Below are 27,279 nucleotides of genomic sequence, written 5' to 3' on the forward strand. Positions count from 1 at the left end.
CAGTCTGTTGTTATGCATGAATATGAGTATGTGTGTGCATGTGTGTGTGTGTGTGTGTGTGTGTGTGTGAGGTAAAGGCAGGCTTTAGTTCTGATTCAATATGCATCATTTATTGATTTATACAAAATTAAAATATGTAATTCTCTTTTTCATGAATGATCCACACAGAGATTAGAAATACATGAAACATGTCAACATGTATCCGTGTCAGAATACAAAGACTATGTGCAAAGTGTTTCTCAGCAGGTGGACGTCCTGCAGCATCACATGCCAGGCCTGTGTGCTTTATTCTAGGCAAACAAATGCAAATACAGTCATACACATCTTCTCGAGGAGCAACAAACACACACATCTTGTGGTTTTTAAAAAGTCTGTCACAATACAAAGAGGGCTGTATCAGAAGCAAACACTGAGACGTCGCCTCGCGCACACACCCATGTGCTCGCGTGCACCCACACATACACACACACACGCACACATACACACAAAACTATACACTCACATTTCAGTAAAGAAAAGTAACATTTTGAATTCATCTCATATAATTTACTGTTGTGAATCAGCAGGTGTAAGGACCTAATATTCAGTATTTCTATTTACATTATTAATTTATCTGCTTATGTTTCAAGTCCGTACTTAATAATGAAACCTTATTTGCAACTTCACATCATACAAACAACCCACAACACCTTTTGGAAATAAAGGATAAATACGAAAAAAGAGGAATATGGTACTGGTGATTTTCCAATAGCCCAATAGTAGCAGCTGGGCTTTCATCTACCCATTTATTATGCTAATAAAGGAGAAATGTCTGTCACTTCCCAGTTTGGTACATATTCAAGCATTCACATCAGGCCAGGTGTGCCTCCAGTTGGCCATGCAAAGAGTCTGTCAGTGTTGTGTGTGTGTACCGACCAGGGTGTTGTCCAGTTGCCACAGCAGAGTGAGTGTGCAGAGGTAACTTCATCCTTCCTTAACAATGTCACAATGAGCTACTGTGGTTAGAGCCTAACTCCAGCTTTAGAAGCTTTATAGCAACTCCCACTATGAACATTAGAAAGGATCTTTAGAGTAGCACGTGTTCATTACATACAGTTACGTGGAATATTGATTGTTGCTATCAGTTGATATGCACCATGTTGTGTTGTGTTGAATCCCGCTGAATGTTACAGGAAGCTGATCAATATTCGGATCGATAACCGAGTTGAGAGGTGAGGAACTGCATGCTGCCTTTAACTGACTCCTAAAGTGCTTCTCTCATGCCCGAGACCATGCGGTGTCTTGTCAGCCAAACTCGCTGTCCTGCCGCCATCGCTCTGGCAGCATCATGCTGTCTGGGACTGCTTCATCTGGAGCTGATCTGCCGTTGCCCTGGGTGCTAGAGGAGTTGGACCCCGTGTGTGTGTGGGGCGGTGGACAGGTTCAGGCTGAAGGTGGGGAGCTTGGGGAGGGGCCGAGAGCCCCACAGGGGTCAGCAGCGGGACATGCGCTTGCGGTACTGCTCCACCAGCGGGACCAGGCACTGAGGTGAGCCGCTCTGCAGCAGGAAGGGGTGCTCCAGCAGGTCGGTGGCACTGGCCCGCTCTAGGGGGTCCCGGGTCAGCATGCGGTCCAGGAAGTCTTTTAGAACTGGGGATATCTGAACCAGAGAGACAGACATGGGTGCATATTGTTAATTACAATAAATCATTTCAATTCAAAGAACTTTATTTGTCCCCGAGGGATAATTAAAAAAAAAAAGTAGCCTATAGAAATAATTGCCTTATAAATTCTGACGGGTCCAAAATATATAAATATTTACATCTGGTTACATTGGCAACGTCAACATGAAATGATCTCTGTGCCAACAGCATTAGTACGTTGAAGTCACGTGTGGCGGAGCTCAGGGGGCGCCAGACCGTGATAACTAGCTAGCTAGCTAACGGTCAGCCGGTACTGTAACGTTTCCGGTGCAGGCGTGAAGCTGCGGGTTTGTCGGGTTCGTCTGCAGGTGAGTTAGTGTGAAATGATTCAGATGTGTTTCCAGTCCGCTGTCAACACTGGAGACAGTTAGTGTTAGCTTAGCTTTAGCTACTAGCTGCTCTGGTATTTGCCGTACTGGCAGATCCATGACTGGCAACCATAGCTGGCAACCAGTACAATTGAAGGTTGGAGCAAGAGTGGGCAAGTATGAGTGCGACACCTAAGGAGGAATTAAACTTGTAGCTAACACCTTTAAGTTAAAAGGAAAATACAAAAAAGCATAGGCTAAATGTTTCAAATTAATAATTAGGCTACATCATGGTTGAGAATCTCTGGAGATATGTGTCAGTAATGGAGAGTTGATTGTTCCTATTGTAACACAAAGAGACAGCTGGAAGCCAGCAGCACATTTCAGTTGTTGCAACAAATACAACAAAGACCAGCACTACAGGTTATAGTTGTATTAAATTTTAGTTTTAATCTGTTTAATCACCTCAGAAACAGAGGAATGATTGGTTAATCAATATGGGAGTGGCTGCACCCTATTCAGACGGGTAATAAGACTAAGGGTTGTAATACATTCTCAAAACCTTCTTAAGAGAATTAATAGATATATATGTATGTGTGTATGTATGTGTGTGTGTGTGTGTGTGTGTGTGTGTGTGTGTGTGTGTGTGTATGTGTGTGTGTGTGTGTGTGTGTGTTGTCTCTCACACCTGGCTGACATTTCGGACAGTAGGAGCCAGTTCATCCCTCAGTCTCTTCATAGCTGCTACAGGGGTTTCACTGAAGTACGGAGGTTCTCCATCCACCATCTCCACCACCATGATTCCCATCGACCACACGTCCACCTGGTGCAACATGGGACAGAGACGTTACGCAACAGATCCTATAGCACAGATTGTCATCGCTGGCATTAATCCTGCGTGACTGAGATCACCGCTGTTAATCAGCGTGAGCGAGAGTCGAGTGCGTGCCTCCTCACCTCAGTGCCATATGGCGATTTGGAGATGACCTCAGGAGCCATCCAATAGGGCGTCCCCACCAGAGACTTCCTCTTAGGGATGTCCTTACTGATCTGAGCACAGAAGCCAAAGTCTGAAAGCTTGACCTGTCAGAGAGAGGAGGGAAACCTGAGTAAGTGAAAAAGAAAGAAATACGGAAAGAAATATGGAAAGAAATAAAGAAAGAATCCTACCCTTCCATCTAACGTGAGCAGTATAGAGTCACTCTTGATGTCTCTGTGGATGACTCCCTGTGAATGGAGATAGGCCAGGGCTTGCAGAACAGCTTCACACACTGTGGCAATCTGCTCTTCACTTAGCCTGCAGGACAACACGCACGCACGCACGCACACACACACACGCACACACACACACAGGCACAAGTTGACACAAACATACACAGATTTTACATTAACATTTCACACATTTCCATTACGAGCTACCATGAATCAACAGCTCAGCAAGTCAGAATTCATGAATCACCACCCATTAAAGGCAGTGATAAAGAGTGCAAGGTTCAAAACAACAACTCCTCCACAGCAAACCTGCTCCTCTATGCTTTTATTGCGACTTTGATATTTTGCAACTATAAACTAAAGCTATATGAGCCAGGATACAAAAAGGCATTTTCTAACAGCAACCAGGGTCAGATGTCCACTGAAAATCAAGGTAACTGTTACCTAACACGGAGCTGTATTCTCCCACACATGACACATAAAACTATAAACACCCCACATTAATATGTGTTATTTACACTATTTGAAAACAGCCAGGAAAAGCAAAGAAGCAAAGGAGTCTCATCCCTGATTGTTCTGTCAATATACTGATTATCTTAATCCTTGATAAGGAGTGGCTGTGACAGCTGGCTCATTTTATATGTCGTCTGGCTTGAGAGAACATTTTTCATCCCTTTGAGTCAAGCGATCTAACCCTGAGGTCACCCTATGGGGATGGAGCCAGCCATCTGTTAATAATATAAAACACGCTGACAGCTCAAAACAATTACACCCCGACCAAATTCCCCCGCTGCTGCTTGATATGTTTTCCTTATTTTTGATGCATGCGCTACTGAACAATGTGACAGCACCAGGAAATCAAATTTACACCCAAAATTGACTTCCCATATGTCACCTAAACACGCACATATTCAATTATGTTATTAAATTATGATCCCCCCCCTGAGAAAAGCAGCGGGCTTGCAGTGCAGGAGATGACTGAATGACGGATGATGTGCTGCCAGGATCAACACCAGTTGATACCACACTTCCCCCTTGTGGTCACTTTGGTTATTACAGAATGCACCAAACGCAGGGACTGGATCTGAGTGGGACTCGTACCTGGTTTCTGACACTATGTTGGTGAGCGCTCCGCCCTGCAGGTACTCCATGATAACCCACAGTTCCTCCTCCACCAGGGCCGACTTAAACATCTCCACCACATTCCTGTGCTGATAGTCCCTCATGATTACCACCTGCGGCACAAAACAATTCACATTAAAGCCAATAACAACAGACATAACCATCGATGTGGCTACATTTAGGTTCTCCTACATAAAAGTAGCACTTTTGCACAATAAGGGAACTTGTGAGAAACTTTGAAAAAGGAACGGTGAGAATCAGTGCAGCAGGATTGTCTGTATTAAAAGGGTTTTATGTCCCAAATAATAATTCAATGCAGCACCAAACCCAAATGCATCCTCAGCATTTACTAAGAGTTCCCTTCATAGTAATTTTTTTGGGATTTCATTGCCCCAAATGCATGATGCAGGTTTTCTATGAAGTCCCAGATGAGACAATGACAGATGACACATGAGACAAATGACACATCAGGGTCATCTTCGAAGACTTTGGAAAGCTCCCCTCAAGGCTACAGAAGACATCTTCCATTAGAAATGAATAAACTTTCATGTGCAAAACTGCCGTCTGTTAAAATCTCCACATAAAATTGAGTGACACCAAACAACAAAGAACAAGCGGTCTTGTGCTTGTTTTTTGGAGGTCGTCTTGCTCCTGGTTGGATACCGTACCTCATTAAAGAGCAGCTCTCTCCTCTGCTGCCGCCTCAGGTCCATCATCTTCACCGCCACCTGCCTGCCGCTGTGCTTCTCTGTGGCGATGCACACCACCCCCGTCGAGCCCTCCCCGATCTTCACAAAGTTCTCCAGGTAGGACCGCGGATCGCCTTTGTCCACCACCATCTGCAGGGCGGCTTTGAATTGTTCATGAGTCACCTTGGGTGGGTCCGGGGGTGGCCTGGGTGAAGGGTGCTGCGGGGGTCTGAAGGCGGGGGAGCAGGTGCCGGGGGGGCTGGTGGCCAGGGAGCCTGTGGGGGAGGGCCGGGGCTGGGAGGGGCTGTCCTGCCTGGGGTAAGGAGGGTTGGGGCATCCAGAGTGTCTGAGGAAGGGGTCTGGCACGCTGGGCCTCAGTCCCATGTTGGGAGACAGGCCCAGGGTGTAGCTGGCTGAGGAGCGCACCGTCCGCTGGGGTCTGATGCCGCCCACCAGGGGACTGCTGGTGCCAGTGGGCAGGAAGCCGGAGTGGTACCTCACTGTCGACTCTGCCTGCACGACGAGACAGAAAAAAAAAGGGTGAAGAACATTAAGAGCATGAGCTGAGAGCGGGTTGGCCGCCTGCCTGGGGTTCAAGACCTGCTTTAAAACTCAATGTAAATCAAGCCCCTCCACTCTCCCTCTCTATGCAGCCACTTCACCTCATATGACCCATGTAATGTTGCTATACGCGCCCGAGCATCCCACTGAATGTTTGCCAAACACACCATCTCTCATGGTTTACAACTTCCGTGGTACTTTAAATTTTAACTCTCAAATCAAATAAAATGCTCAGCTCCAGAACTTAAATCACCTTTAATGCTCAGCCAGTCGACGCTGCTTCACTCATGTCTCCACAGGCATAAGCATGAAAATGATCCCTGAAGATTTCTTGGCAAAAGATTTGCATTTAACATACTCATGTAAAAACATGGCGAGAACTAATAATAAGATGTACATTGCATTAGAGCAGTGGTTCCCAAACTTTCACAAATTTCTGGAAACCCCGTGATGATCGTGATCGTGGCCATCAATCAAGATGCGCCAGCTCATATATTTTATATGCTGCATTTTATTTGGATTTTGGAAAGTGAAAGTATAGAATACAGTTGTTTAAGATTGTGTGTCGTGTTTTTAATCACAATTTTAAAAAGTTAATCAGTTAAGAAAATATTTTTATCCGTAATTTTTTTTAATCAATTACTAGACATTTCAGGCGACCCCATTTGAATTCCAGGCGACCCCACATGGGGTCCCGACCCCAAGGTTGAAAATCACTGCATTAGAGGAAATGTGCATATATTGTGTATTCTACAAATAATGCATTATTGGTGCACTGCAGAGCTGCTGCTGTCATGTCAGGCTTACCTTCAGGTCGTAGGAGGAGAACGGCCTCCCGGGGCTGTTCTGTGGGTGCATGTACATCGGTAGGTTGGGCCGGAGCTCCGTGGTGACCGTCCCATGATCTCCGTGGGGCGGCTGCACGGTCATCGCCGGGCTGTAGAAACAAGCTATAGGTCTCTGACTGGCTGGCATCCCCCTCGGCAGCTGGAACTCTCTCTTCCATATCACCCTCTCCTGGGGGCTGCCCACCTCTCCGCCCATATACGCCCCGTGACTTGGCATGGGGATGTTCTGAGCCTGAGCCATCTGAGAGGGTCCGTCCTGGGAGCTGATGCTCACTTCATAGGTGGACTTGGCCTTTGGCAAGATCCCATTAGGCTGCAGAGTGATGCTCTTCTTCATACCCAGGTAAGGGGTGTTGGTCTCACTGTGGATGTTCCTGGCCCTGTCCCTCCACTGGTCCAGACCCTCGTCCTCGTCGTCCTCGTCGTCCTGGGTCAGACCCTCGTACTGGTAAGTGTCCCCCTCGTTCACCTCGCCCAGCCTCCCCAGAGACTGAGCCCTCTTGCGGGCCGAGGGGCTGCTCTTCCTCAAGGAGTTGGAGCTGGTCACCGACAGGCGGCTCATGTCATTGATCATGGCTGTGATGTAGTCCCCGTGACCGATCATGCTCCCGCGCACAATGGTCTGTAAGAAGAGAGGCGTTTATCACACCGTGCGTGCCGTGATCACATTATAGAGAGGTTTCGGACTGAAAGGAATAATGAGGCTAACATAATCATTGCTCAGAGCCGGGTTAAATTTAGACTTGAGAATCTGTAGAGGACATCTTTGTCATTCTTCAAAGTCTTTTAATCATTTTACCAGTGGCTTCTACTCTGACAGTACACTGACAAATATAACAGGCCAATGTTTGAACATACGCACGACAAGACAGAGCCTCTCCTGACCTTTCAGGTGGTATGCATGGCTGGCAGGCGAGCAAAGGCTTTAAAAAAGTGCTTAAACGTGCCCTGACACAAAATGATCAAACTAACATTAAGATGGTTTCGTTACAGTGTTAGCGTAGCCACTGTAAGAGAGAGTGCATGGTGGCTCATTAGTCAGTCTCAGGGTAGAGTCATGTTCAGTTCACAGCCAGTCAACAACTTCTCCTGTTTCTCTGGTTCAGTGCCATTACATCTGCACAGTGGAGAGAGGTCAGGTGACATCTCACCTACTGCAGCGCAGCACCTCTCACTGAGCAGAGGATGGTGGGTGATAATGGCCTTGGTGAGATATCCTATTTTGGAAGATGCTGTCATAATAATTGATTATAATACTTGGAAATGAAAGAAACGAATGAATGATTTGTTTTAAATGACAAACCAACATGTTTGCATTACAGGGGTCTCGTGGGTAACAAACTGCATCTTTGATGGCACTATTAAAACCATAAATCTAACCTAAATGCTGACAAGATGTTTCTCATATTGCACAGCAGCAGTCGCATCATGGTGTTAATGAAATGTTGGAGTTTCCTCCATTTTTTATTTTACTTCTGGTGGGTCATAAACTGCATCGGCTGTACGCTCTGTGAAATGTAGAAATCCTGATATTTGCAGGCTCTATCACTCACTGGCATTTCCTCTGCTGCACCTGCACTTTTTATCCTTTCTGCTTGACATCTGTGGGAAGGCACCGTGGACTGTTATTAATTGCCTGCATGAAGTAATAAATCTTCTGTCCCCCCCCTTGAGTATTCAACATTGTACAGTCAGTGTACACAGCAGGGTCATTAGCCTAGTCCCATGGTAGATAAGAAAATAGAAAAGATGGAGAGGAGTAAGGAGGGGGGGGCAGGTCTTCCTTCCACATTGTCATCACAGGATTATGGCTTTTTCTAAGACAGCAGGATCTCTCCAAGGTGCCGAAGAGTACGATAACATCAGAGATTAAAGCTAAACTTTCAGAGTGACGCCTCACTGTGATGGCTTAAAGGGATACTTCACCCAAAAGTTATCAAAACACTTTTGGAGTTCCAGGGGAAGGGTCCGGCTGGCAACAGATTTTCATATAATGGGGGTTACATTACATCCAAATACCTCCATACTGCTCATCCTTAGCCTTGTAAATATGGAAGAACATCTTGCAGCAAATCTCGTGCAGCCACTGGGAGCTACTACTACAACAAGGCTAAAAACAAATTATTTTTTTCCAAACAACTTTTTCATGTCGCGACTTCAGGACACTTGGGTCAGTACAGACAAGCAGTATGGAGGTATTTGGATGTTTCATAGTGTGTGTTTTGTATAATTCAAAAGTGAACTCTATCTGCTGCCATTATATGAAAATCCGTTGCCAGCCGGACCCCCCCTGAAATTCCAAAAGCGTTTTGATGACTGTGAAAGTTCTTCAAACCCTTCCTTGGCATGATGGTGAGTAGAGGATTGGTGAATTATTGATTTTGGGTGAGATATCCCTTTAATGAGAGCCTGGATGAATGTTGTGCTGGTTGATAGTTATCAGTTACCGATAAGATTACTGGATTTGATGAAGTGTGCGTCTACCTTCTTTGGCCTCAGCTCCACCTCCGTGATGCGGGAAGGGTCCACCATGGGTCTGGGCCTGCGCAGGTTCTCTATCAGGCTTTGCCATTGTGTCGGCAGACCCACGAAGCAGCCGCGCTTGGCGTCAAACGAGGTGTGGACGCGGTGCTCAAAGTTCTTGGGCGCTGATATCTCAGGCCTCTTCTTTTTCTTCTTGCGAAACATCCTCAGGTCCACGAGGACGACAGCCTGCCCACTTCAAAATATGCCTGAGAAGTAAAGAGACATATTCAGCCTTCAATACGCTGCCCCCAATATCACGGTAGCAAGTTTCATTTACTGTAATCTTGAAATTGGAGCATAAGCAAATCATCTCTTCCCCCGGTGATCAGCAGTATGGAATTACTAACCAACCTCTCCTCTTTTTACTGTCTGCTCTTTGACCAGGTGCATTCACATAAAACTGACAGTAAATGTTGTTTCCATGTGGCAGAAAAATATTTAGATGGCGACAGCCCCAGACATGGGATGTAGCTGCCTGTATGGCCCACGCTGCCTTTGCTGGCTGTCACGAGCTTGTGCCTCTGAGAACTGCTCCAAGGAGAGCGGACGGATCTGTAAGCACATGTGTAATGAAGGATATCTGGTCAATTAAGGCTTATTCATTCTCTGTGCCCTTTTACTGATGAGCACGTGGGTTGGCCAGAGCCCACAGGCTTCCAGTGCATTAGCAGGACGAACACAACGCAAACACACACAGTCATGCACGAACCCACACACTCACTGTATAGAAATATACAAACACAAATACACTATGACAGGCTATCCTTTAAAGCCCCTTTACAACCCTTTCATATCCCTATCCTAATTAGTAGCGCGTGTGCCCTTGATTGCAGAGAGGGTAACCGCTTAATGCCTGGATGGATGGGCCTGCGTTTTTGGCGAGCCGCTAACTCACTTTATTGTATGTTCAGCTTTATTTTCCATTCAAGTGTAGGGGAAATAATTAAATACATTACATCTCATTTCCTCAGCTGCACAGCTGTACAGGCAGATAATCGCTCACATTTAAGTCTCATGATTTGTATCTGGCCTAGCTAGCAGCTTGGCTCGAGGGATGGCATTGTCAGTCTCTTGGCCGGTCTGTGGGTGAGTCTACCTTTTTGGCCACAGACTGAAATAGCTCTGTAGCTGCTGGACGGATTGCTGTGAAATGTTCCACGGACGTTCGCGGTTCACCAAGGATCGATCCTGCCAACTCTGATGATCCACTGACCTTTCCTCTTCCATCCAGGGTCACATTTGTGGCTCTGAATGAATTATCTTGACAACATTTGTTATTTTAATTTATTTCCACTTGACGCTTCCATGAAACTGATTCATCGGCTTCATGGAAATAAAAATCAGATTACTCATCAAATAACAACACTCCAGCTTCTGCTACACTACTACTGCAAATCTACTGCTAAATACTGAAGTAAAAGAAAAACACTGCGCTCAGCAAAGACAAAAAAGAGACAACCGAAGTGTGTGGCTGAAGTAAGAGTCCCAAAATAAGGATCAACATACCCATTCAAATTAGACTTTTTCTGTTTTTTCACTTTTCAAGGTCAGATACTAACACCAGGGCACATGCTTTGGCTATGGCTTCTACATTAGGCAATAATCCTTCAATTACATGCGTCCGTTTAGACTTCACCAATGGGTGACAGAGTAATTACCAGCAGGCAGCATGAAGTGGCTAACATGCTAATGTAACGGAGGGTCCGGGTGCACTCACTCACCCATGTATTGCTTTCTTTTTTGTTGTTATTTGTTGTTGCTTTCTCCTATTCTTGTTGTTGATTTATCTTCTGAATGTATGTATATTTCTTGGGGAGGTGCTTTTTATAAGCCCATATAGGGTTTTTTAACCTCTCCCGCACTTACTATTCTTGTTTCATTTCTGTTTTTTGTAATTGTCTTTTATTATGGTGCAAATAAATAAATACAAATAAATATAAAGCACATGCAAACCAGACTCAACGGTTTGCATCGTCACCTGCCGTACGGGAGACCGAAACCCCACCTGGGGCAGTTGGTAACCAAAACACAGAGGGCCAGATTAACATCGGCTACACTAAGATTCAATTCAATTCAAAAACACTTTATTTGTCCCCAGGGGGCAATTTAAAAGAGCATTGAAGTAGCTTAAAAGGCAACATATATCACAATCTTAAGGACACAGCAGTCAAGGCTCGACAAACAGATCAACACACACACAAAATAAAGCTAAACTAATACCAGGTTAACCATCAACACGCTGGCATCACTGTGTGGATGTTGCTGGATGCTGAGACCATCCAGTGTACAGTCAGAGACACTAACACCAGAGTAGAGCCTTGTTTAGCTCAGCAGAACGTAGCACTTCAAGGCCCTGATTCACGTGGCTGGTGCAGAGGCCCACAAGGTGCCCCGAGTATTATCAGATACAATCTCCCATCATGCACTGTGAAATGGTGGGAGTTGAGGAAATGAGTTTTGCAGTCGTTTGCAGCCCAGCAGGCGACCACGCTGGCAGCGCCTCCTCTCTAAACCTCCGCCCTTAGACCAGCGCGCCTCTAATCGGCATCAGCAACGCCTGTTAGGAGGTGTATCGGTGACCAACCCACGCCAGTCCCCTCGTCATATCATAGGACGAGGGTACGAGGAGGTCAGAGCGACCAAACCTGGTACATTACAGCAAGGTGGGGTTACGTTGTTGTTTGGGAGGGGGTTGGTGCTGTTTGGAGAGACATGTCGCCCTCCTAGGATAATTCAGCCACAAGGCTAATATGCTAAGTGTTGCATAAGTGTATCACTACTTTCCCTATGTACATAATGTGGTGCTATGTAGGACTTTAATTTCATCTGACAGGGACATTATGGTGTGAGGGCTCTCGGGAGGTGGAGAGAGAGAGCTGGGGCCAAGATTACAGTCAGACCTGGACGTATTAAAGGGAGTGGGACCCAGTTTCCCTTCTGCAGACACAGAAAGGCTTTTAACCGATTGTGGCTGCTTTTTGAATAACGAATGCCTGAGAAAACAAGCTCCAAAACAGATTGTAATCTCAGTTGTTGGTTTTTTTTTGTTTGTTTTTTTCCCCTGCTGCACAAGAGACTATCTGCTTAGATAGCTGCTCAACGTGCAGATGTTGGCATCGCCTGAACAAATATTTACACATAGCGTTCATGTATCCTTTTACAAGCAGATAAATCAATATTTACTCATGAGTGAAATGCAAACTGCTACAGTCCTCCAATGCCAGCAGTAATGGGGCGATACAAGCGCGGCTCAAATAGGATGGCTGCTTTGTATGTTACTTCATCGAGCTTCATCGGTTCAAAGCAGCGGAGAATAGAACATATCACAGCATTCATTATTCATTTTCAACCTCTGAAGACACTGGAAATACACACTAACATCTGTGACAGAGGAAGTGAACAGAAACACTCTGTTGATTCATGCCTGAGCAAAATAAATTGAAAAGTTGATGCAATTATTGATTTACAAGCTGTAATCACATGCAACTGGCCTTATATTGACCTACCTGACTTCGGCAAGCTTATGACTGTCTTGATAACAACATGCTATTGATTTCTAAGCCTGTTGTATAATACATATGCACAGAGCTGAACTTGCACAGTGCATAATTACACTTTCTGGTCACATCTTTCAAAACTGCAGGGATTTGACCCGATGCCTCAGCGGCTTGTCTTGAATCTATCATAGCGCCGAGGCAAAAACTCAGCCAGCTGCTGTCAGGGATATGGAGAGCCAAAGAGGATGAGGTCACTCCAAAAAATTGTGCTACATTAGATATTTCCATCTCTGCAACTGTTTGCACGAGCAAAAAATTTAAATAGATCCAAATGCATGACCTGAAAACGCACAAATCCAGTCATTGAGAAATAAAATCTCATGCACAGGAAATCACATGAGCAAAAAAAAAGCTGTTCGTTGCAAATCTGCTTGAGAAGTCTGACTAAACACAAACCTCTAAAAAAACATGATGAGCCATTCACATTGTGAAAAACATGCAAATGGATGTTATTTCCCTGGCGAGAGCCTTCAATTAATCCCATCCCTACCCCAAAGCTCACACCAACGTCCAATCACAGCCTTACCCTCCGACTGGATGGAGCGTCTTGACCTGGCCTCTCATGCCACACGGAAACGCAACCAGGCGATCCATATGTTTCCCACAGACAACATGACAGAAGAGCAGAGGACATGCTCGCCTTGCTCTCATGTTCAAATCACCCAGAGCAGGAGTTGTGGATGAGTGGGAGGGGATCGAGAGATAAGAGAGATATTGGATTTGTTCGACGTTGGTGCTCGGAGCTCTGTTGAATGATTTTTCCCCCCTTTTTTGCCCTGATTTCTGCTTCTGTCTTTTTTTTCCTTCTTTTTTTTTTCGTTGGCGTGCATGCAGAAATGTAGTGAGTGTGCAGGTGACTGTGCTCACAGGATTAGCGTGGTGTTCAGTCCTTCACTGATCTAATTTTAGGACACGTCATCCACCCCCCCACCCCCCACCTCCTCCTCCTCCTCTCTAGCATCAGACACGTGTTTATTTTGTACAGGATTCATGTCAAATAGTGAGGTGAGGGTGGGAGACGATGGAGATGAGGTAATCCTCTTTTTGTGTTTGTCAGTGCATGTATAATCCAGCTATAGTGAATTACAGGGGGCTACATCTATTTCATAGTGGCATAGATAGCATCGAGGTCTTAACTGCTGTTTTTGGACTCTGCAGTGCAGTGTGGAGGGCTTAGAGATTGCTCTTCTATCAGCTTCATTATGATGACCGTTTTGCCCTTTGAGTGTAATGAGACTGCCTCTCACTGGGGTGTGTGTGTGGGGGTGTGTGGATGGTCTTGGTTGGTCATCTCTTCCTTGTGCTTTGTAAAAAAAAAAAAAACACTGGACGTGACTGGGCAGTGCAATGGCAGTGTTTATGATTTAAGTTGATGCCTGCTTTCTCTTTGAAGTCACCTCTGCAGACATGGAGGGATTGTCAATATGAGACGACAAGTGATGTAATAAGCTGCATTCAATGACACGGAATAACACGTTGGTGCCATGCATATTTCATGCTAGCAGTCTGATACATCATGCACAACAAAGCACTCGGAATAAGGAGTGTCGGAGAACGGCACGCATTTTACTGCCTCCGTAAAGTCTCCCATGTTGCAAATGCGGCCACGCTTACGAACACAGTTTTGCTTTTTTTAGCCAAGATAGCGGCTGGGGATCTGTCGGTGCAGCACTTTGGTCCAGACTGAAATAGCTCAACAACTATTGGATAAATTGCCATGAAATTTGGTTCACATTCATGTCCCCCCTCAGGATGAATTACAGTCACTTTGTTTATCCCTGAACTTTTCATCCTGTGCCATCAGATTTCAATTGGTCCTAAACTTTTGCTTTAGGAATAAAAATAAATACATGTAAAGGCAACAATCCTCCCATCGGCTTCAGGTTCAGCGTTTTGTGCCAAATAGCAAATGTTAGCATGTTAGCATGCTGACATTATCATTACGCTCAAAGCACTGCTGTGTCTAAGCCTCCAACAGCTGCCGGCGTGGCTGTAGACTCACAGTCTTGTTTGTTTGACACAGATTGATCACTGTTAAAGGGATAGTTCAACATTTTGGCAAATTGGCCCATTGCCATAATCCCTTTAGTTTTAGGAGTAGGTTTGTTACCTTTAATTGTCGGTGCAAACTATTTTTATAACAGCGGAGCAGAGCCGCCAGCTGCTCAGAGCTACGCTACCAAAAACTGACCCTGACAGGAACGCACATCAGCAGTTTTGCATGAATTTACCTCGAAAACAACTCTGTCTCGTAACGTTCTGTTATTATCTCATAGCGTGGTGAATGTGCAGGTCACAACTTGTCCACCAGAGCGTTTTGGAGTTGTTGGATTGTGTATTGTATGAGTTTGATGAGGGAAACCAAGAAATCCCATTAGCCTCCGTAGCGTAGCGCTGATCAGCTCGCTGCTCTGCTCCGCCGTTCTAAAAATAGCTTGCACCGACAATTAAAGGTAACAAACCTACTGCTAAAACTATAGGGATTATGGCAATGGGCCAGTTTGCCAAAATGTTGAAATATCCCTTTAAAGAAATTCATTTAAAAAAATGACATACAGTGGTTTCGAAATTAAAGGAGCCACAGGAGCTGAGAGAAAAGTGCCAGTGGAGATAGTTTTTTTTTCATCAAGTGGCCCAACAACATCCTTCTCAGTCCTCTGTGTATCTGTATCTCTGAAAAAATAAAAAAAAAACTGCTCCAGACATAGTTAAGGACACAATGTAGAGCATACCCAAGGGCATGTGAAGCGAATGTTATGGAGTTCCATTGGAGGTTATAGTTTATGAACAGCCATGTGACAAAGGAAGTTTAAGTGCACAGTGAATGCCAAGGTTGATAAAGAAAATTCGAAGGAGGCAAATAAAATTCAATGAGACGGGCGACTGTATCCATATTCTGCATTTCACTTAGCAAAACTGAATGTTAAGCCAGGATGACCCACATTCACACACAGAGTTCATTGATTGTGACATATTTTTGGGGTATTTCAAATGTCACGTAACTCGCAGCGATGTGTCATGTGTCGGCATTCACTCAAACCTCAGTAGGAAGTGGATTAAGTCATAGATGGTTTGAAGTCACGGAGCACTGCATCTCTGAGAAAGTAAACAATCAAAGAGCTTGTCTGTCATTTTCTTGTGCACCGAATCAGTAAGACAAGGCCCGAGGATTGAAAAGTGTATTGTAAATATGACGGCCGTGCCCAACAATGCAGGCTGTCAGTGCTTCAAGGGCAGACATCTGCGCAGAAGTACACATCAGTCCTGTGTTAATATTGACAGGAGGAAACAAGAAATGAGAGAGGTCAAGCCATGGAGGAGGAAAAGCAGAGGGGGAGGAGGACAGGAGAAGCCTGGACACTCACATGTAGTGACGGAAAAAGAGAAGCAGATAAGTGAAAGGACAGAAAGGAAAAGAAAAAAGAACATGCCGAGTACAGGGACGCACAGAAAGTATTCAGACCCTGCGTCTGCTTTCACTTTGATGGACAAAAATGGCAAATCTGTGGATCTAAAATAAAACCCACGTCACTGTAAAGTGTGCAAAAGGTGAAGGGGGCATATTTGAAGCTGCCTCCCGCTGAAAATTCATGTTCCACTTGCTTTGCTGCCTCATGTAGTGGGACAACGTCCGCTCTGAAGCTGTAACCTCTTTTCTCCATCATCTTGGGCAGCTTTGTCTGCAGTAAACAAGCCACGGCAAAGGGGATTTGAGGACAGGACAGTCGCATCAACAGAGCACATACATCATTCTGTCACCTGACATATTGGCACTGATTCTCTGGGATGAGAAAAAATGGATGAGAGAACTAGTTTGTTCTTCCCCTGCGGCGGGGGACAGTGGACATTAATGCGCAGTAAAAGCTACAGCCTCTACCTACTCCAAACACCTTAACATAATGACATTGTAAAAGCAGCACTTCTAGTGTCCTGGGGGCTTTTTATGGGATGTTCTATTGATGCTGACACATCACTAGAAAAACACACTCCTAACTTGGGCTTCACCGCACATAACAATATGTACACTAAAGGCTAGAGTCAGGAGAGTAAGGAGATGCAGCACTGACCAACACTCTGGTTAATTAAAGATCCTCTTGGCTCTCACAAGTGCTTTGAACAATTTGATGCTGCGCTGATAGAGACATATGATCAGCCTGGACCAATGGTATGAGCCCAAGTCTTCTCTCTTGGGTCTAATTTATTGATGCGCCGGGCCTCAGTGCGAGCTTTACTGTACGCGCATGTGCTTATGAAAGCTTTGATTTATGTTTTTTTAGCCCAGGCCTCAGCGTGTCTCTCCCAGGGACAAAGCACCGACCATTTTTAACCTCCGATCCTTTACGGCATCAATCTGCGCCGTCTCTGCCGTCCTCCCTTGTCACCCAGCATGGGTGCTGCTTCAGTGCAAACAGGGGGACACAGAGCACGCTGTCCTAATTTGGACTCAGAGCCCGTTTTAATCCTTAGTGCTTGACGTCTCACGGCTGATGGCGACGCTAAGCTGGTAATGCACGCTTGTTGTCCCCTCCTTCGGCCTGAACACGAATAATATGACACGAGAATTCCTGAAAACAGCCACGGAAGCAGCGGGGAGCACGAGACAGCGGTGGAACCACCTACACCTCTGCATGCTGTGTTCAGGCATGTGTGTGTGTGTGTGTGTGTGTGTATGAGAGGGTGAGGTGCCTATCACTTCCTGTCCTGTCAGTGTCCTGGTATGTGAGCTGGAGTCTGTGCTGCCAGTTTGCGTTGAACTTCAAAAGACGCCCAAGTTTATACATCACCTTCCATCAGTGGAGCAGATGTCCAGCTGTGAGTGTGTGTGTGTGTGCACTGAGTATACGTGTGTGTGTGTGTGTGTGTGTGTGTGTGTGTGTGTGTGTGTGCATGCACCAAAGAGTCCTTCTCTGTCACCTCCTCTACCCTTTCCCTCCTCCTTGAATATCAATGAGTAACCTGAGACACAAACACATGGAAGTTTTAAGACTTGCAGGGCCTGAGTTACATCATCATCATCAGACTAATTCAGAATATGCATCCTGCTGATGTTAGATGCCTGGACTGGACAACACCAGCTGCAGCCACAGACTCTACGTTGGAGTCAGACCAGTGATTAGAAGAACCTATAGTTTTCAGTAGAAAGTGCAGGAACGTTGCGATTAGGACGAAGGGAACAATGCAAGTGGGCTAAAACTAAAATCTATGCACTGCTTTAAAACTCCTTATCCTTATATTGATTTTCACTGGAGATTTTGCATCAAATAGAAAAGACCTCACGGACCTGTTTTCTATAATACAGAGCAGGTTCCTTAAGCTCTCTCAGTCAAACCCAGTTCAAACATCTCCTCCCACGCCAACGCCACATCTCGTACGACGGGGGGGTCAGGGTTTTTTCTGATGATTACGTTTGCTGATGAAGGTGAATGTTGTCACACACAGATGTGCCACGCGCCGGTCCGCTCTCATGTGCCTGTTTTGCCCCTCAGCATCCATCTCCTGGAGCATGTATACACAGCAGCAGCAGCAGCAGCAGCAGCACTTGTGCACTAGTAGAACAAGAAGGATCACCTGAGAACTCAGCCTACACACACACACACACACACACACAGATACTAGAATATGAAATGGTACAAACAGGAAGCTTCTGTACCCGCGGTGGTTGCACAGTCTGTATTATGTCAAGTGTGATCCATCTCCAGACACACAACATTTTTAGTGATTACAGAACAGAGCGCTCCTCTGTGAAATAGAGGCTGAGGATGGAGGTGACAGGGACAGAGGGAGGAAGAGGATGTGGGGATTTTGAGGACGAGGGGTGAGTAGAAGGTGAAGGCTCCTCTTTAGAGATGCAGTCCATCACTGAACACATCCAGCATCCAGCACCCCCCCCCCCCACCCCCCAGAGTCTTCCCTTTCTCTCTCCTCCTGCCTCTCACCCCCACATCAGCACCTGGCTGCACTGCATTCAGCTCACAGCCTCTCCTCCACCTCCTTCTTCTCTTCCTCCTCCACCACCACCACCACAGCTGATGCCTACCGACGGTATCCTGCTCTTTATCAATGACGTTAAGCCTCTTTTCCCTCACTCCCCCCTCCTGCTTTACCCCACTGTCCTCACCGTGGAGAGGAAACACGGGGGGGAAATGGGGCTCCGGAGGGATAAACCATTGTTAGCAGATGGAATATATAAAAAAAAGAAATAAAAAAATGAAAATAATAATCAGTCATCCCTTACCTTGCCGTCCAGTGAAGAGGAGAGCCTCTCTCCTCCAGGAAGGATTGGAAGCGAGAGTGCGCACATACACACTCACATACACTATTATACACCGCTCACTCACATCCACACACACGCATCACTCACACACGGACATACACGCTCCCTCTCTCATACATACACACACACACACACACACACACACACACGACGAGGAGGGCTGGCTCTCAAGCAAGCGCGCACTGCAGGCTGCCGCTTGCCTGGGAAAGCCTGATGCGTTCCTCCCTCCAGGCAGAAGCACACACTGCCATCTCAAAGGCTCTTTGTTGGGGCTGATTCATCCCCCGCTCCGTGGCTGAGTGCTGGTCTGTGTACCGGTGCCTGCTCCCGGGGACACGGGGTGACCGTGCAAAGGAGGGACAAAGCCATGAAGAGGAAAGGCAGCATCCAGAAGGAGAGAATATCACGGCCCCGTGCAGCTCCTTCCATCCCCCCCTCTTCTCTCTCTCTCTCTCTCCCTCTCCTCTGGCTCACTGTCGCTCTCCCTCTCTCTATCTCTCTCTTCTCTCACAGACACACACACACTCTCTCTCTCTCCCTCCCTCCCTCCCACCTCTCTCTCTCTTTATCACTTCCCTCCTTCTCTGCCTCCTCCCACTCCCTCATTGGGCTGCAAAAGAATTGATAGCAGCATGTGCATGTGTGTGTGAGGGTGTTTTAAGCTGGTTTCCAGTGACTATATGGAAACCTCATCACCTGGGATACCTTTCACCCCCCCCCCCCCCCACACACACACACACACACCACACCCTCTGTCTCCTTTACATGTGATGTGAGTGACATGAGAACAGAGGGGTGCTGGATCCAGCGCTCAGTGTTGCTGCTGTTCAGTCAGATGCATTATCCATGGAATGACAGGGTCAGGGATGGCAGATGGCGCGAGGGGTTGGTTATTTCCTTATGTGTGTGTTTGTGTGAACTAGGGAGTGCGGAGAGGAGAGGAGGCATTATGGGACTATTTCTGTAGAGAGGGTGCAATCCTCATCCTCTCGCAATCGCCTCTGAGACCACCGTGACCCAAAAAAATCTTTGGGGGTGGGATGAAGGCACAAGAAACTCAAGTCACACACACACAACACACAACGATATGCCCCAGTCGTTATTTGACTGAAACGTTCCCTTCTCTTTTCCACCACAATCATTTCCTGAATAATTTATACAGCAGCTAAGACCAGACACAAAGCAGGAAAATGTATTAGGGTCAAGTTATGCAGTAACTGCGTGCAGAGCGAGCCAGATTTGGGGCATACATGTCATACTCAGTGTTTTGATATGGGAGACGCTGTAACAGGCTTAAATAATGATCTCCCTCCTCCTGACACATCAAATACACTCAGGTGAATCAGGCTCCACTCAACCAAGTCTGCATATCAATGACAGATTTGCCTGTTGGGGGTATGGCAGACATGACCCCACCCTCTCTTTCATTCCTCCTTGTCAGCATTACCACCACAGATATTTATTGGCGTGGCTTTACTTAAGTGCCTGGTATGATTTTTTCCCCCCCTTTTCGGTTCAGAGCTGTAAACCGCAATAAAACTGTCTTGTAATTGGTTTCTTCATATGTAAACTTATGGTTGTTGTCATAACAACAACGGTCATGTTTGCTCAGTCATTCTAGGCTGAGCTGTTTGTATGCTAGCACTTATCTCTGCTTGGTCAGTCTGAAGGAGAGCCGGCGGGTCAAAAGGTCAAGAAATGAAACACCTGCCAACTGCATTCATCACTGACAAACACCACTTTTGTTTCAGCACATACACACACAGAAAATACATTGATTTTATGCACTCTTGTCCTATTGCAATATTGACCCAAAAATTCTGTTTTATATGTTTGTTTGTTTTTTGTTTTTTTACAGTGTCTCAATGGAGAGACATGCTAACCCAGCAGGGTTTATTTAAATGTACTCATCAGGAGTCTCCTTAAACACTTAACCCATCAATTGGATAAAAGTTGAAATGTAAAAAAAAAGGGGGGCTTACAATGACAATACAGGTTTTAAGTCAGTGTCATTAATAAGAAAGCCCACAGGTCACATTAAGTGAAGCTTCCTTAATTATTTGCATTTCAATTCATTCTATTGTTCAGGATGAATCTGAGAGGATTTCACCGGGAGTTATCGGGGCTCGGCCTACAAAGGTGATGCAAATGCTACTGAAAATCCAGTCATCTCCAGGTGACCTACAGATCCATTTTAATTGAGTAAAATGTCTGACATCTACAGTAGATATGACAAAATGTGTGTTATTGGCCCATTTGCTTGACATTAGCGGTATATGGAAGCCCATAAGTGCTCAGAAAAGGTAAAAGGAAAAAGAAAAAAACATGCAGGGAGTCTGCAACTATGAAAACCAAAAAAGGATAACACAAAAAGAAATTTTGACTTCTAAAATTAAGATTATGTTGTAAATCAACATATTTTCAGACAAAATTGTGAGGTGTAAGTCAAAATCTTATTTTTATCAAGTCAAAATGATACATCACTAAAATAAAATGATCAATCACTCAGTGACATGTTATAATGTCATTGTTTAGAATATATAATTACACTAAACAATGACATTATATAGAATAAATAATGACACTATCTATTCAAATAATGATTTACCAAGTCAGAATAAGTATTTACTAAAATGGAATTATAATGTAAGTCAATATTGTAATTTGGAAAGAAAAAAAGCGGATTCAAAAACATTTAATAACATCACGACTACCTTCTCATATTTAATATATTTCCTTGACAGAAATGGACCTGAACAATAATGGCAACATTCTGTGAATACAAATCAGACTCTGATCTGCTGCTGCACTTTTGCCCGGCCGAGACGAGTTCAGTCCACAAAATGAACAAAAATGTCTCCTTGTCACGTACGTGAAGTGGAACCGTGGGCTGAGAACTTTCTGTTAACTGGTGCATGTAAATACAAGCCGTGCAAATAGGTTAAGAGCTCTGACTGTAAAACACGGCCCATATAGAGGCTGAGTGTTCCTGTCTATCAGAGTAACAGCGCTGGACAAAAGCTCTTCTCTGAGGGCCTGTCTAAAGCACATTAAGGAGAGGTAGCCTGCTTGTACCATCTCTCTGCTGCAGTAAGAGAGAGCTATGGATTTTCTGTCTGAGGCGCTATCAGAGTCACTGGCTGCTTGCTTTCATGGGATGAGCTTTTAATAAGTCCTGCCAAATAGCGCGCTATAGAGGATGCATTATGCTGTGGTTATGCTGTGTTATTATGGTGGGAGTGCATCATGTTGCCTATCATTTATCACTGAATTTCAGCTGCTGGAAGTGCTAAGCCAAAATTAAAAGTAGACAGTTTTGGGAACTCACCAGTTGAGAGGATCTTGGCTGGCGGTGTCATATTTCCAGTATGAGATTAAAGTCTGTTCCTCCAGTGCTTGCACGTCCATGTAAAAGCAAGCAGCACTCTGCGCTGAAGTACGTCAGGGTAGTGGCCTCTTGGGGGAGATCCGCGGCCCGTTCTGCCCACAACTGCAAAGGGGTGGATTTCACTTGCTAATGAGGCAAGCACCTATCTTCCAGCCATTCATCAAAGTCTGCCGTGTGAAGTGGATCCCATCATCACAGTACATTAGGTTTACTCACAGCACTTTAGTCAGCGAGCTTCTGGGTAACCTCTCCTGGACAATCATTAACATTTGTCCAGCTGAATATTAGATGGTTTCATGAAAAGTCTGGTGTCTGTAAAGTGTTGGGATTTCTAAAGAAAGTTCAAGAGTCCCCTGCGGTATCATAGTGAAATGAAGCCACTTCATTAGAATAAGCAGCCGCAGTGATAATGACATTTATGACTATTTGAATGTAGTTTACTTTCACTTTTGGTAACCAGTTTTGACTCGTTAAACTGCAGCAACAGATTACACTCTGCACTAATTTGTTGAGCCCCATTAGTAATCCAACCAGCATTAGCAGGAATACAATCCTTGCTTTCCCTTGCATGCCCCCTGCTGACAGCGCATTACCACAATCCTCCTTGTCTCCAAAATCACAACTGCACAAGTCATCTGGCAGACAATTAACAAGTTTATTGAACATCAGTGACACATGGCCAACGGGGGACGTTTTACTCAGACTGAGACACAGGATCCAGTTGAATCACCTCACTGAAGCCCTGTTTCCAACTGTGGTGTAAATTTGCTCAATAAAACAACTAAAAGACAGCAACATGTATAAAAAGCACCAAGCAAAAATGCAGCTGAGATAAAATGAAATGACTGAGAGTGAAATTAGGAATAACTGTGGGTACGATTTCTACAGCAGAGACCTGAGCTAGGGTAACCACATGTGTTTAGTATATACAAGTGGTGGATACATAACCATATAATAAGTTTACATAGCCCTCTAAGCACTACTGTGAAGCTGATATTATTGCTTTAAAATATGTATGTTTCTAACCTACAGTCAGATCTATTGCAGTAGTTCATGGTGTTTCGTACTGGATTGCATTAGATTGTACATATGTTTCCAGTATTTAGTCCTGTTGTGTTTTTAATGAATCCACCACAGCTAAAATAGTGTATCTTCAGTCAAATGGGTTTCTGCAAATCTCAACCACTTCTGTCTTCTGACCTTTCTTAGCGACTAGGTTTGCATAAACAAAAATATTTACAAGATAACACACACAATGTCAAAAAATCAAGGTACCAATCCATAAAAACAAAAGACAACAATCAAACCGTCGTTAGATGTATCAGTTTTCAGCAGTGCCAGTAGCTTGATCCTTTTGACCTGTGACCTCCTGCGGCTCCTGTGCCTTCTTTTTGAAGTAGCGTTCAGCACGCAGTTCCTCGAAGCAGAATTCGGAGGCGCCGCTGAGCAGCAGCTCTTTACAGTACATGCTCTGCTCCTGTCGCTTCCCTGACTCCGCCTCCTTCTGCTGCTGATGGTGCTCCTGCAGTCTCTTTAGAGGAGTTTCCTCTCTACATGGCTTACGCGCTGATAAAACCGTGTTCACTGCTGGGTTGATCTTACATGGTGTCCTGTGGAAGAGAGGAGAGAAACACCATCTCAACGGACGTCTGATCCATTCATTTTTAGTTAATTTTAAGAGCCAACTCTAATGATAAATGTCACATGACCATAACTCAAAAACTGGTATAGACTGCTTTGTCTGAATACTTATTTCAGTTTCAGGAATATCATTACCGCTACTTATTATCATGAACCTGAGTGCATGATGTTCAAACAGCAGATAAAAAGTAGATTCTTGTCACTCACATTGTTGGAGGCTGGTCTGACTCCTCCACAAATGGCTGGAAGGTAGGTTTGGGAGGTGGTGGAGCCATGACTGTATGCCCAAATTTGGACTTCTGGGGTACCTATGATGCACAAAACAGAACTGTATTATACTGACAGGGCTATTTTTACTCATATAAATGGCATGTTGTGACACCTGCTTGTGTCATACCTTGACATCAGACCATCTCTCTAGTCTCTGGTCGTTCTCCTTTGCTCTAGAAGTGGGAGGAGCCATCCAGGACTCCAATCTGGGCTCTGATGGACCAGCACTTTGAGTCTTGCTTTCATCAAAGATCACCAGCCGACTGTTGGAAGCATTACCGAGAACAGGGGCACCGCGTGACTGTAAGCCTCCAGAAATACCTGTCCAAAAAAACATTGAACACTTAGATTAAACATCTTTTATAACAATAATGCTGTTTATTCAAAGGTCATAGCTACAACTTTTTCATCAAAACGATACATTTTTCAAAAATAATACATTCACAGAACGTCTAGAGGGGTGCAGAATAGATGTATTATTTTTACAGATTTTTTAAAATAGTATATAAATAATTGTTTTCAAAATTTTGACGGGTCCAAAATATATTTACATCTGGTTACATTTGCAACATCGGTATGAAATGATCTCTGTGCCAACAGCATTAGTATGTTGATGTCACATGAGGCAGAGCTCAGGGGGGCAGATCCCGATAGCTCTGTGGAGAAAATGGCATCAAGCTAATGCTAATGCTAACTAACGGTCAGTCGGTACTGTAACGTTTCCGGTGCAGGCGTGATGCTGTGGGTTTGTCGGGTTCATCTGCAGGTGAGTTAGTGTGAAATGATTCAGATGTTTTTCCAGTCCGCTGTCAACACTGGAGCTGCTGCTTGTTAAATATGGTTAGCGCTAGCTTAGCTTTAGCTACTAGCTGCTCCCTATAGGCGTATCTGGCAACCAGTACAATTGAAGGTTGGAGCGCGAGCATGCGAGTGCGACACTTACTGGCCGGGAGGAATTCAGCTTGTAGCTAACACCTTTAAAGTGCTGGAACACTTTACATCAGCTGAGTCTTTCACAACAGGTGTAAATTAGATGTGTGCTTACTTTTAATTGCGGGTCCAGTTCTGTTGACGGGAGCGACGGCTTTCTTCTTCCCTCTATGTTTGAGGTCGGCCAGGGAAATTCTCTCAGGCTGTTTGGGCTCTTCATCACTATCGTCCTCCTCCACATTCATCATCACCTGTCGGACCACACGTGCCTGCAGAGCCCTTTGAATAACACCATAGAAAACTGTGATTATGATGATGCTGAAAGCAGGGAAATAAACTCCTCTCTATCTCTATTAGATCTTTATTTATCTCATACTGTTCTGTATTGATTCATACTTATGAAACTGCAGGAGCTTATCATGCGGCTCAGCAAATTTCTTGAATCCCTCCTGGTAGACCAGGTCTGCTTTGCGAGAGTTGCCTTGATTTTCATACTCCTCAGACCAAGCGATGTACAAGGACGCCTGTGTCACTCCTATTCCCTGCGCTTGCATGTATCTGTAAATGTCCAAGGGCTCTGTGCAGGTCTCTGCCTGTTGACAAAACACACATATGTATAATATGTCAGTTATTGCTGATGGATTCATTTGTCAAAGCTGCAAAATTAGTCTGGGATTAAATAGAACACATACATATTTGATCCAGAGGTCAACGTAGCGAGGGTCATTGTGATATTTCTTTTCCCCTGTGAATCTGGTCGTGAACTGCTCCAACAGAGTGGTGAGGTTGCTCTCCTTTCCCCCCTGAGGGAAGGTTTGCTCTGTCCACTTTATATACCTGTGAAGGACAGATCCACATGAGGATTAAATATAAAACCTCTCAGATTCAAGAGCAACATGGGCGACTACACTTCAGTGTTGGCATAAATCACTTACCGATCCCAAACATCAAGTGGATCATCTCCTTCATACATTCGCAGCTCAGACTCAAAGGCCCTGGAGAAGCAAAAACCAACAAACCTCCATCATTATGTGAATCATTATGGGAGAGTTTGTCCATTAGAAATTAAGATCACCAATTCAGAAGATATGTAAGAAAGCTCATCCATACTGTCTCTGTTGGTTGATGGCTGAGCTGACTCCATCCTGTTGTTGGCTGAGTGCTTGGTGTAAGACTGATATGTCTCTGCCGCGCCGCAGCGGCTGGATGTTTTCTTTGCTCAGCTCCCATTCCACATCGCCTCCCTCTGCCATTGTGGAAATTAAACAACGAGATGCCTACAAACGGAGACACAGGTCAGAGACAGAGTTCACCATAATTGTTTCAAAATGTACTTCTGCACTTGCTACTGTCTGCAGTAATGATCTCCTCAGTGGAGGACACTTCAGTACAAAAAGCTAATGGACAATATATAGATTTACTACTAATAATAACAATAAAATAATACTAATAGTAATATAATGAACTTACGTTTTGGTAACAGCACTAAATTGTTTTTCATTGGATTCCTAAAGCCTTTGATTTAGCCTCCTTTTTGATCCAAAGGCTTAAAATGTACCCAGAGATAAAGTTATGTGTAGCCTAAATATGAGTGTGCTCTATGTTAATATTCTCGTAATGACTGGCACGTGTCATTATTCCCCTACTATTAATGTACTTTACATTAATAAAGATAATAACTTCTGATACAATTTAGGGCTTTTAGTGCTTGGACTGTGCAAACTGGACAGAGGAGGAGTAACTTACGGTAAGTTAACGTCAATGTCACTCAGTTACAGGAGTGTTTCTTACATAACATGACGGAAAAGTAGCGTGACGAGTCGCACAGTGATAACAAACATTTTTTCATTTCTAGAATAGTTCGAAATATGTCACAGTGCTCTGTAACAGTTTGTAGCACAAAAAAAAGAAACAGTGCTTCCTGTGGCTAACTTAAAGTCAAACAACAGACGCTGAGTGAGGACCGATACTGAGGCGTGACGGGAGGGGGCTAACACACAAGCTAGCTAACGTTCACTTTATCTCGATCCGTTTCAGCGACTCTCTCATTATTGTCGAACTGTACATCTCACATTTAAATATAGATCCGCTTCTCTACGTGTGGTGTTATTCATACCTCTTACAAGCCTCCTTTTTCCTGTTTTCTTGAGTATATCACCAACTGCACCGCTGCAGCACGGCTCCCTGTTGAACGGTCGGCTCCGTGTTTTGAACGGCGACCGCGAGCTCATTTGGAGGAAGCTGATTGGAGGAAGCAGAAACAGGAAAACG

General features: G+C 44.8%; 2 protein-coding genes across 3 annotated transcripts; both read right to left on the reverse strand.

The window, feature by feature from the left end:
• Positions 1 to 94: 94 nt before the first annotated feature.
• Positions 95 to 22,195, reverse strand: pak6 (p21 (RAC1) activated kinase 6). 2 transcript variants are annotated; one of them, XM_085767444.1, is made up of 9 exons: positions 22,108 to 22,195; positions 8,907 to 9,154; positions 6,382 to 7,044; positions 4,993 to 5,526; positions 4,304 to 4,437; positions 3,161 to 3,287; positions 2,948 to 3,073; positions 2,679 to 2,813; positions 95 to 1,639 (listed from the first exon to the last, which is right to left on the reverse strand). In XM_085767444.1, exons 2-9 carry the CDS (start codon positions 9,108 to 9,110, stop codon positions 1,472 to 1,474), a joined length of 2,091 nt encoding a protein of 696 aa, XP_085623570.1. In that variant the 5' UTR covers positions 9,111 to 9,154; positions 22,108 to 22,195; the 3' UTR covers positions 95 to 1,471. The 2 variants fall into 2 exon arrangements, with proteins under 2 accessions (XP_085623570.1, XP_085623569.1); XM_085767443.1 differs by lacking the exon at positions 22,108 to 22,195 and adding an exon at positions 18,741 to 19,353.
• Positions 22,196 to 22,798: 603 nt separating this feature from the next.
• Positions 22,799 to 27,243, reverse strand: bub1bb (BUB1 mitotic checkpoint serine/threonine kinase Bb). Its single transcript, XM_085767823.1, has 9 exons — positions 27,125 to 27,243; positions 26,119 to 26,285; positions 25,944 to 26,003; positions 25,701 to 25,845; positions 25,405 to 25,601; positions 25,124 to 25,287; positions 24,206 to 24,399; positions 24,016 to 24,116; positions 22,799 to 23,777 (listed from the first exon to the last, which is right to left on the reverse strand). The coding sequence occupies exons 2-9, from the start codon at positions 26,259 to 26,261 to the stop codon at positions 23,489 to 23,491; spliced, it is 1,293 nt and encodes a 430-aa protein (XP_085623949.1). The 5' UTR covers positions 26,262 to 26,285; positions 27,125 to 27,243; the 3' UTR covers positions 22,799 to 23,488.
• Between the last annotated feature and the right edge of the window lie 36 nt (positions 27,244 to 27,279).

Source organism: Trachurus japonicus, chromosome 22 (assembly GCF_045865225.1).
Source record: "Trachurus japonicus isolate A0001 chromosome 22, Traja_1.0".
NCBI lineage: Eukaryota > Metazoa > Chordata > Actinopteri > Carangiformes > Carangidae > Trachurus > Trachurus japonicus.

Excerpts from the sequence above, each read along its gene's own strand:
- pak6 (XM_085767444.1), bottom strand. The coding sequence starts at position 9,110 with ATGTTTCGCAAGAAGAAAAAGAAGAGGCCTGAGATATCAGCGCCCAAG. Across the intron at positions 3,288-4,303 it reads AACATAGTGTCAGAAACCAG|GCTAAGTGAAGAGCAGATTG; the intron begins GTACGAGTCCCA and ends GTTGTCCTGCAG. Across the intron at positions 3,074-3,160 it reads TGCTCACGTTAGATGGAAGG|GTCAAGCTTTCAGACTTTGG; the intron begins GTAGGATTCTTT and ends TCTCTCTGACAG.
- bub1bb (XM_085767823.1), bottom strand. The coding sequence starts at position 26,261 with ATGGCAGAGGGAGGCGATGTGGAATGGGAGCTGAGCAAAGAAAACATC. Across the intron at positions 24,400-25,123 it reads AACTGGACCCGCAATTAAAA|GTATTTCTGGAGGCTTACAG; the intron begins GTAAGCACACAT and ends TTTTTTGGACAG. Across the intron at positions 23,778-24,015 it reads TCAGACCAGCCTCCAACAAT|GACACCATGTAAGATCAACC; the intron begins GTGAGTGACAAG and ends TCTCTTCCACAG.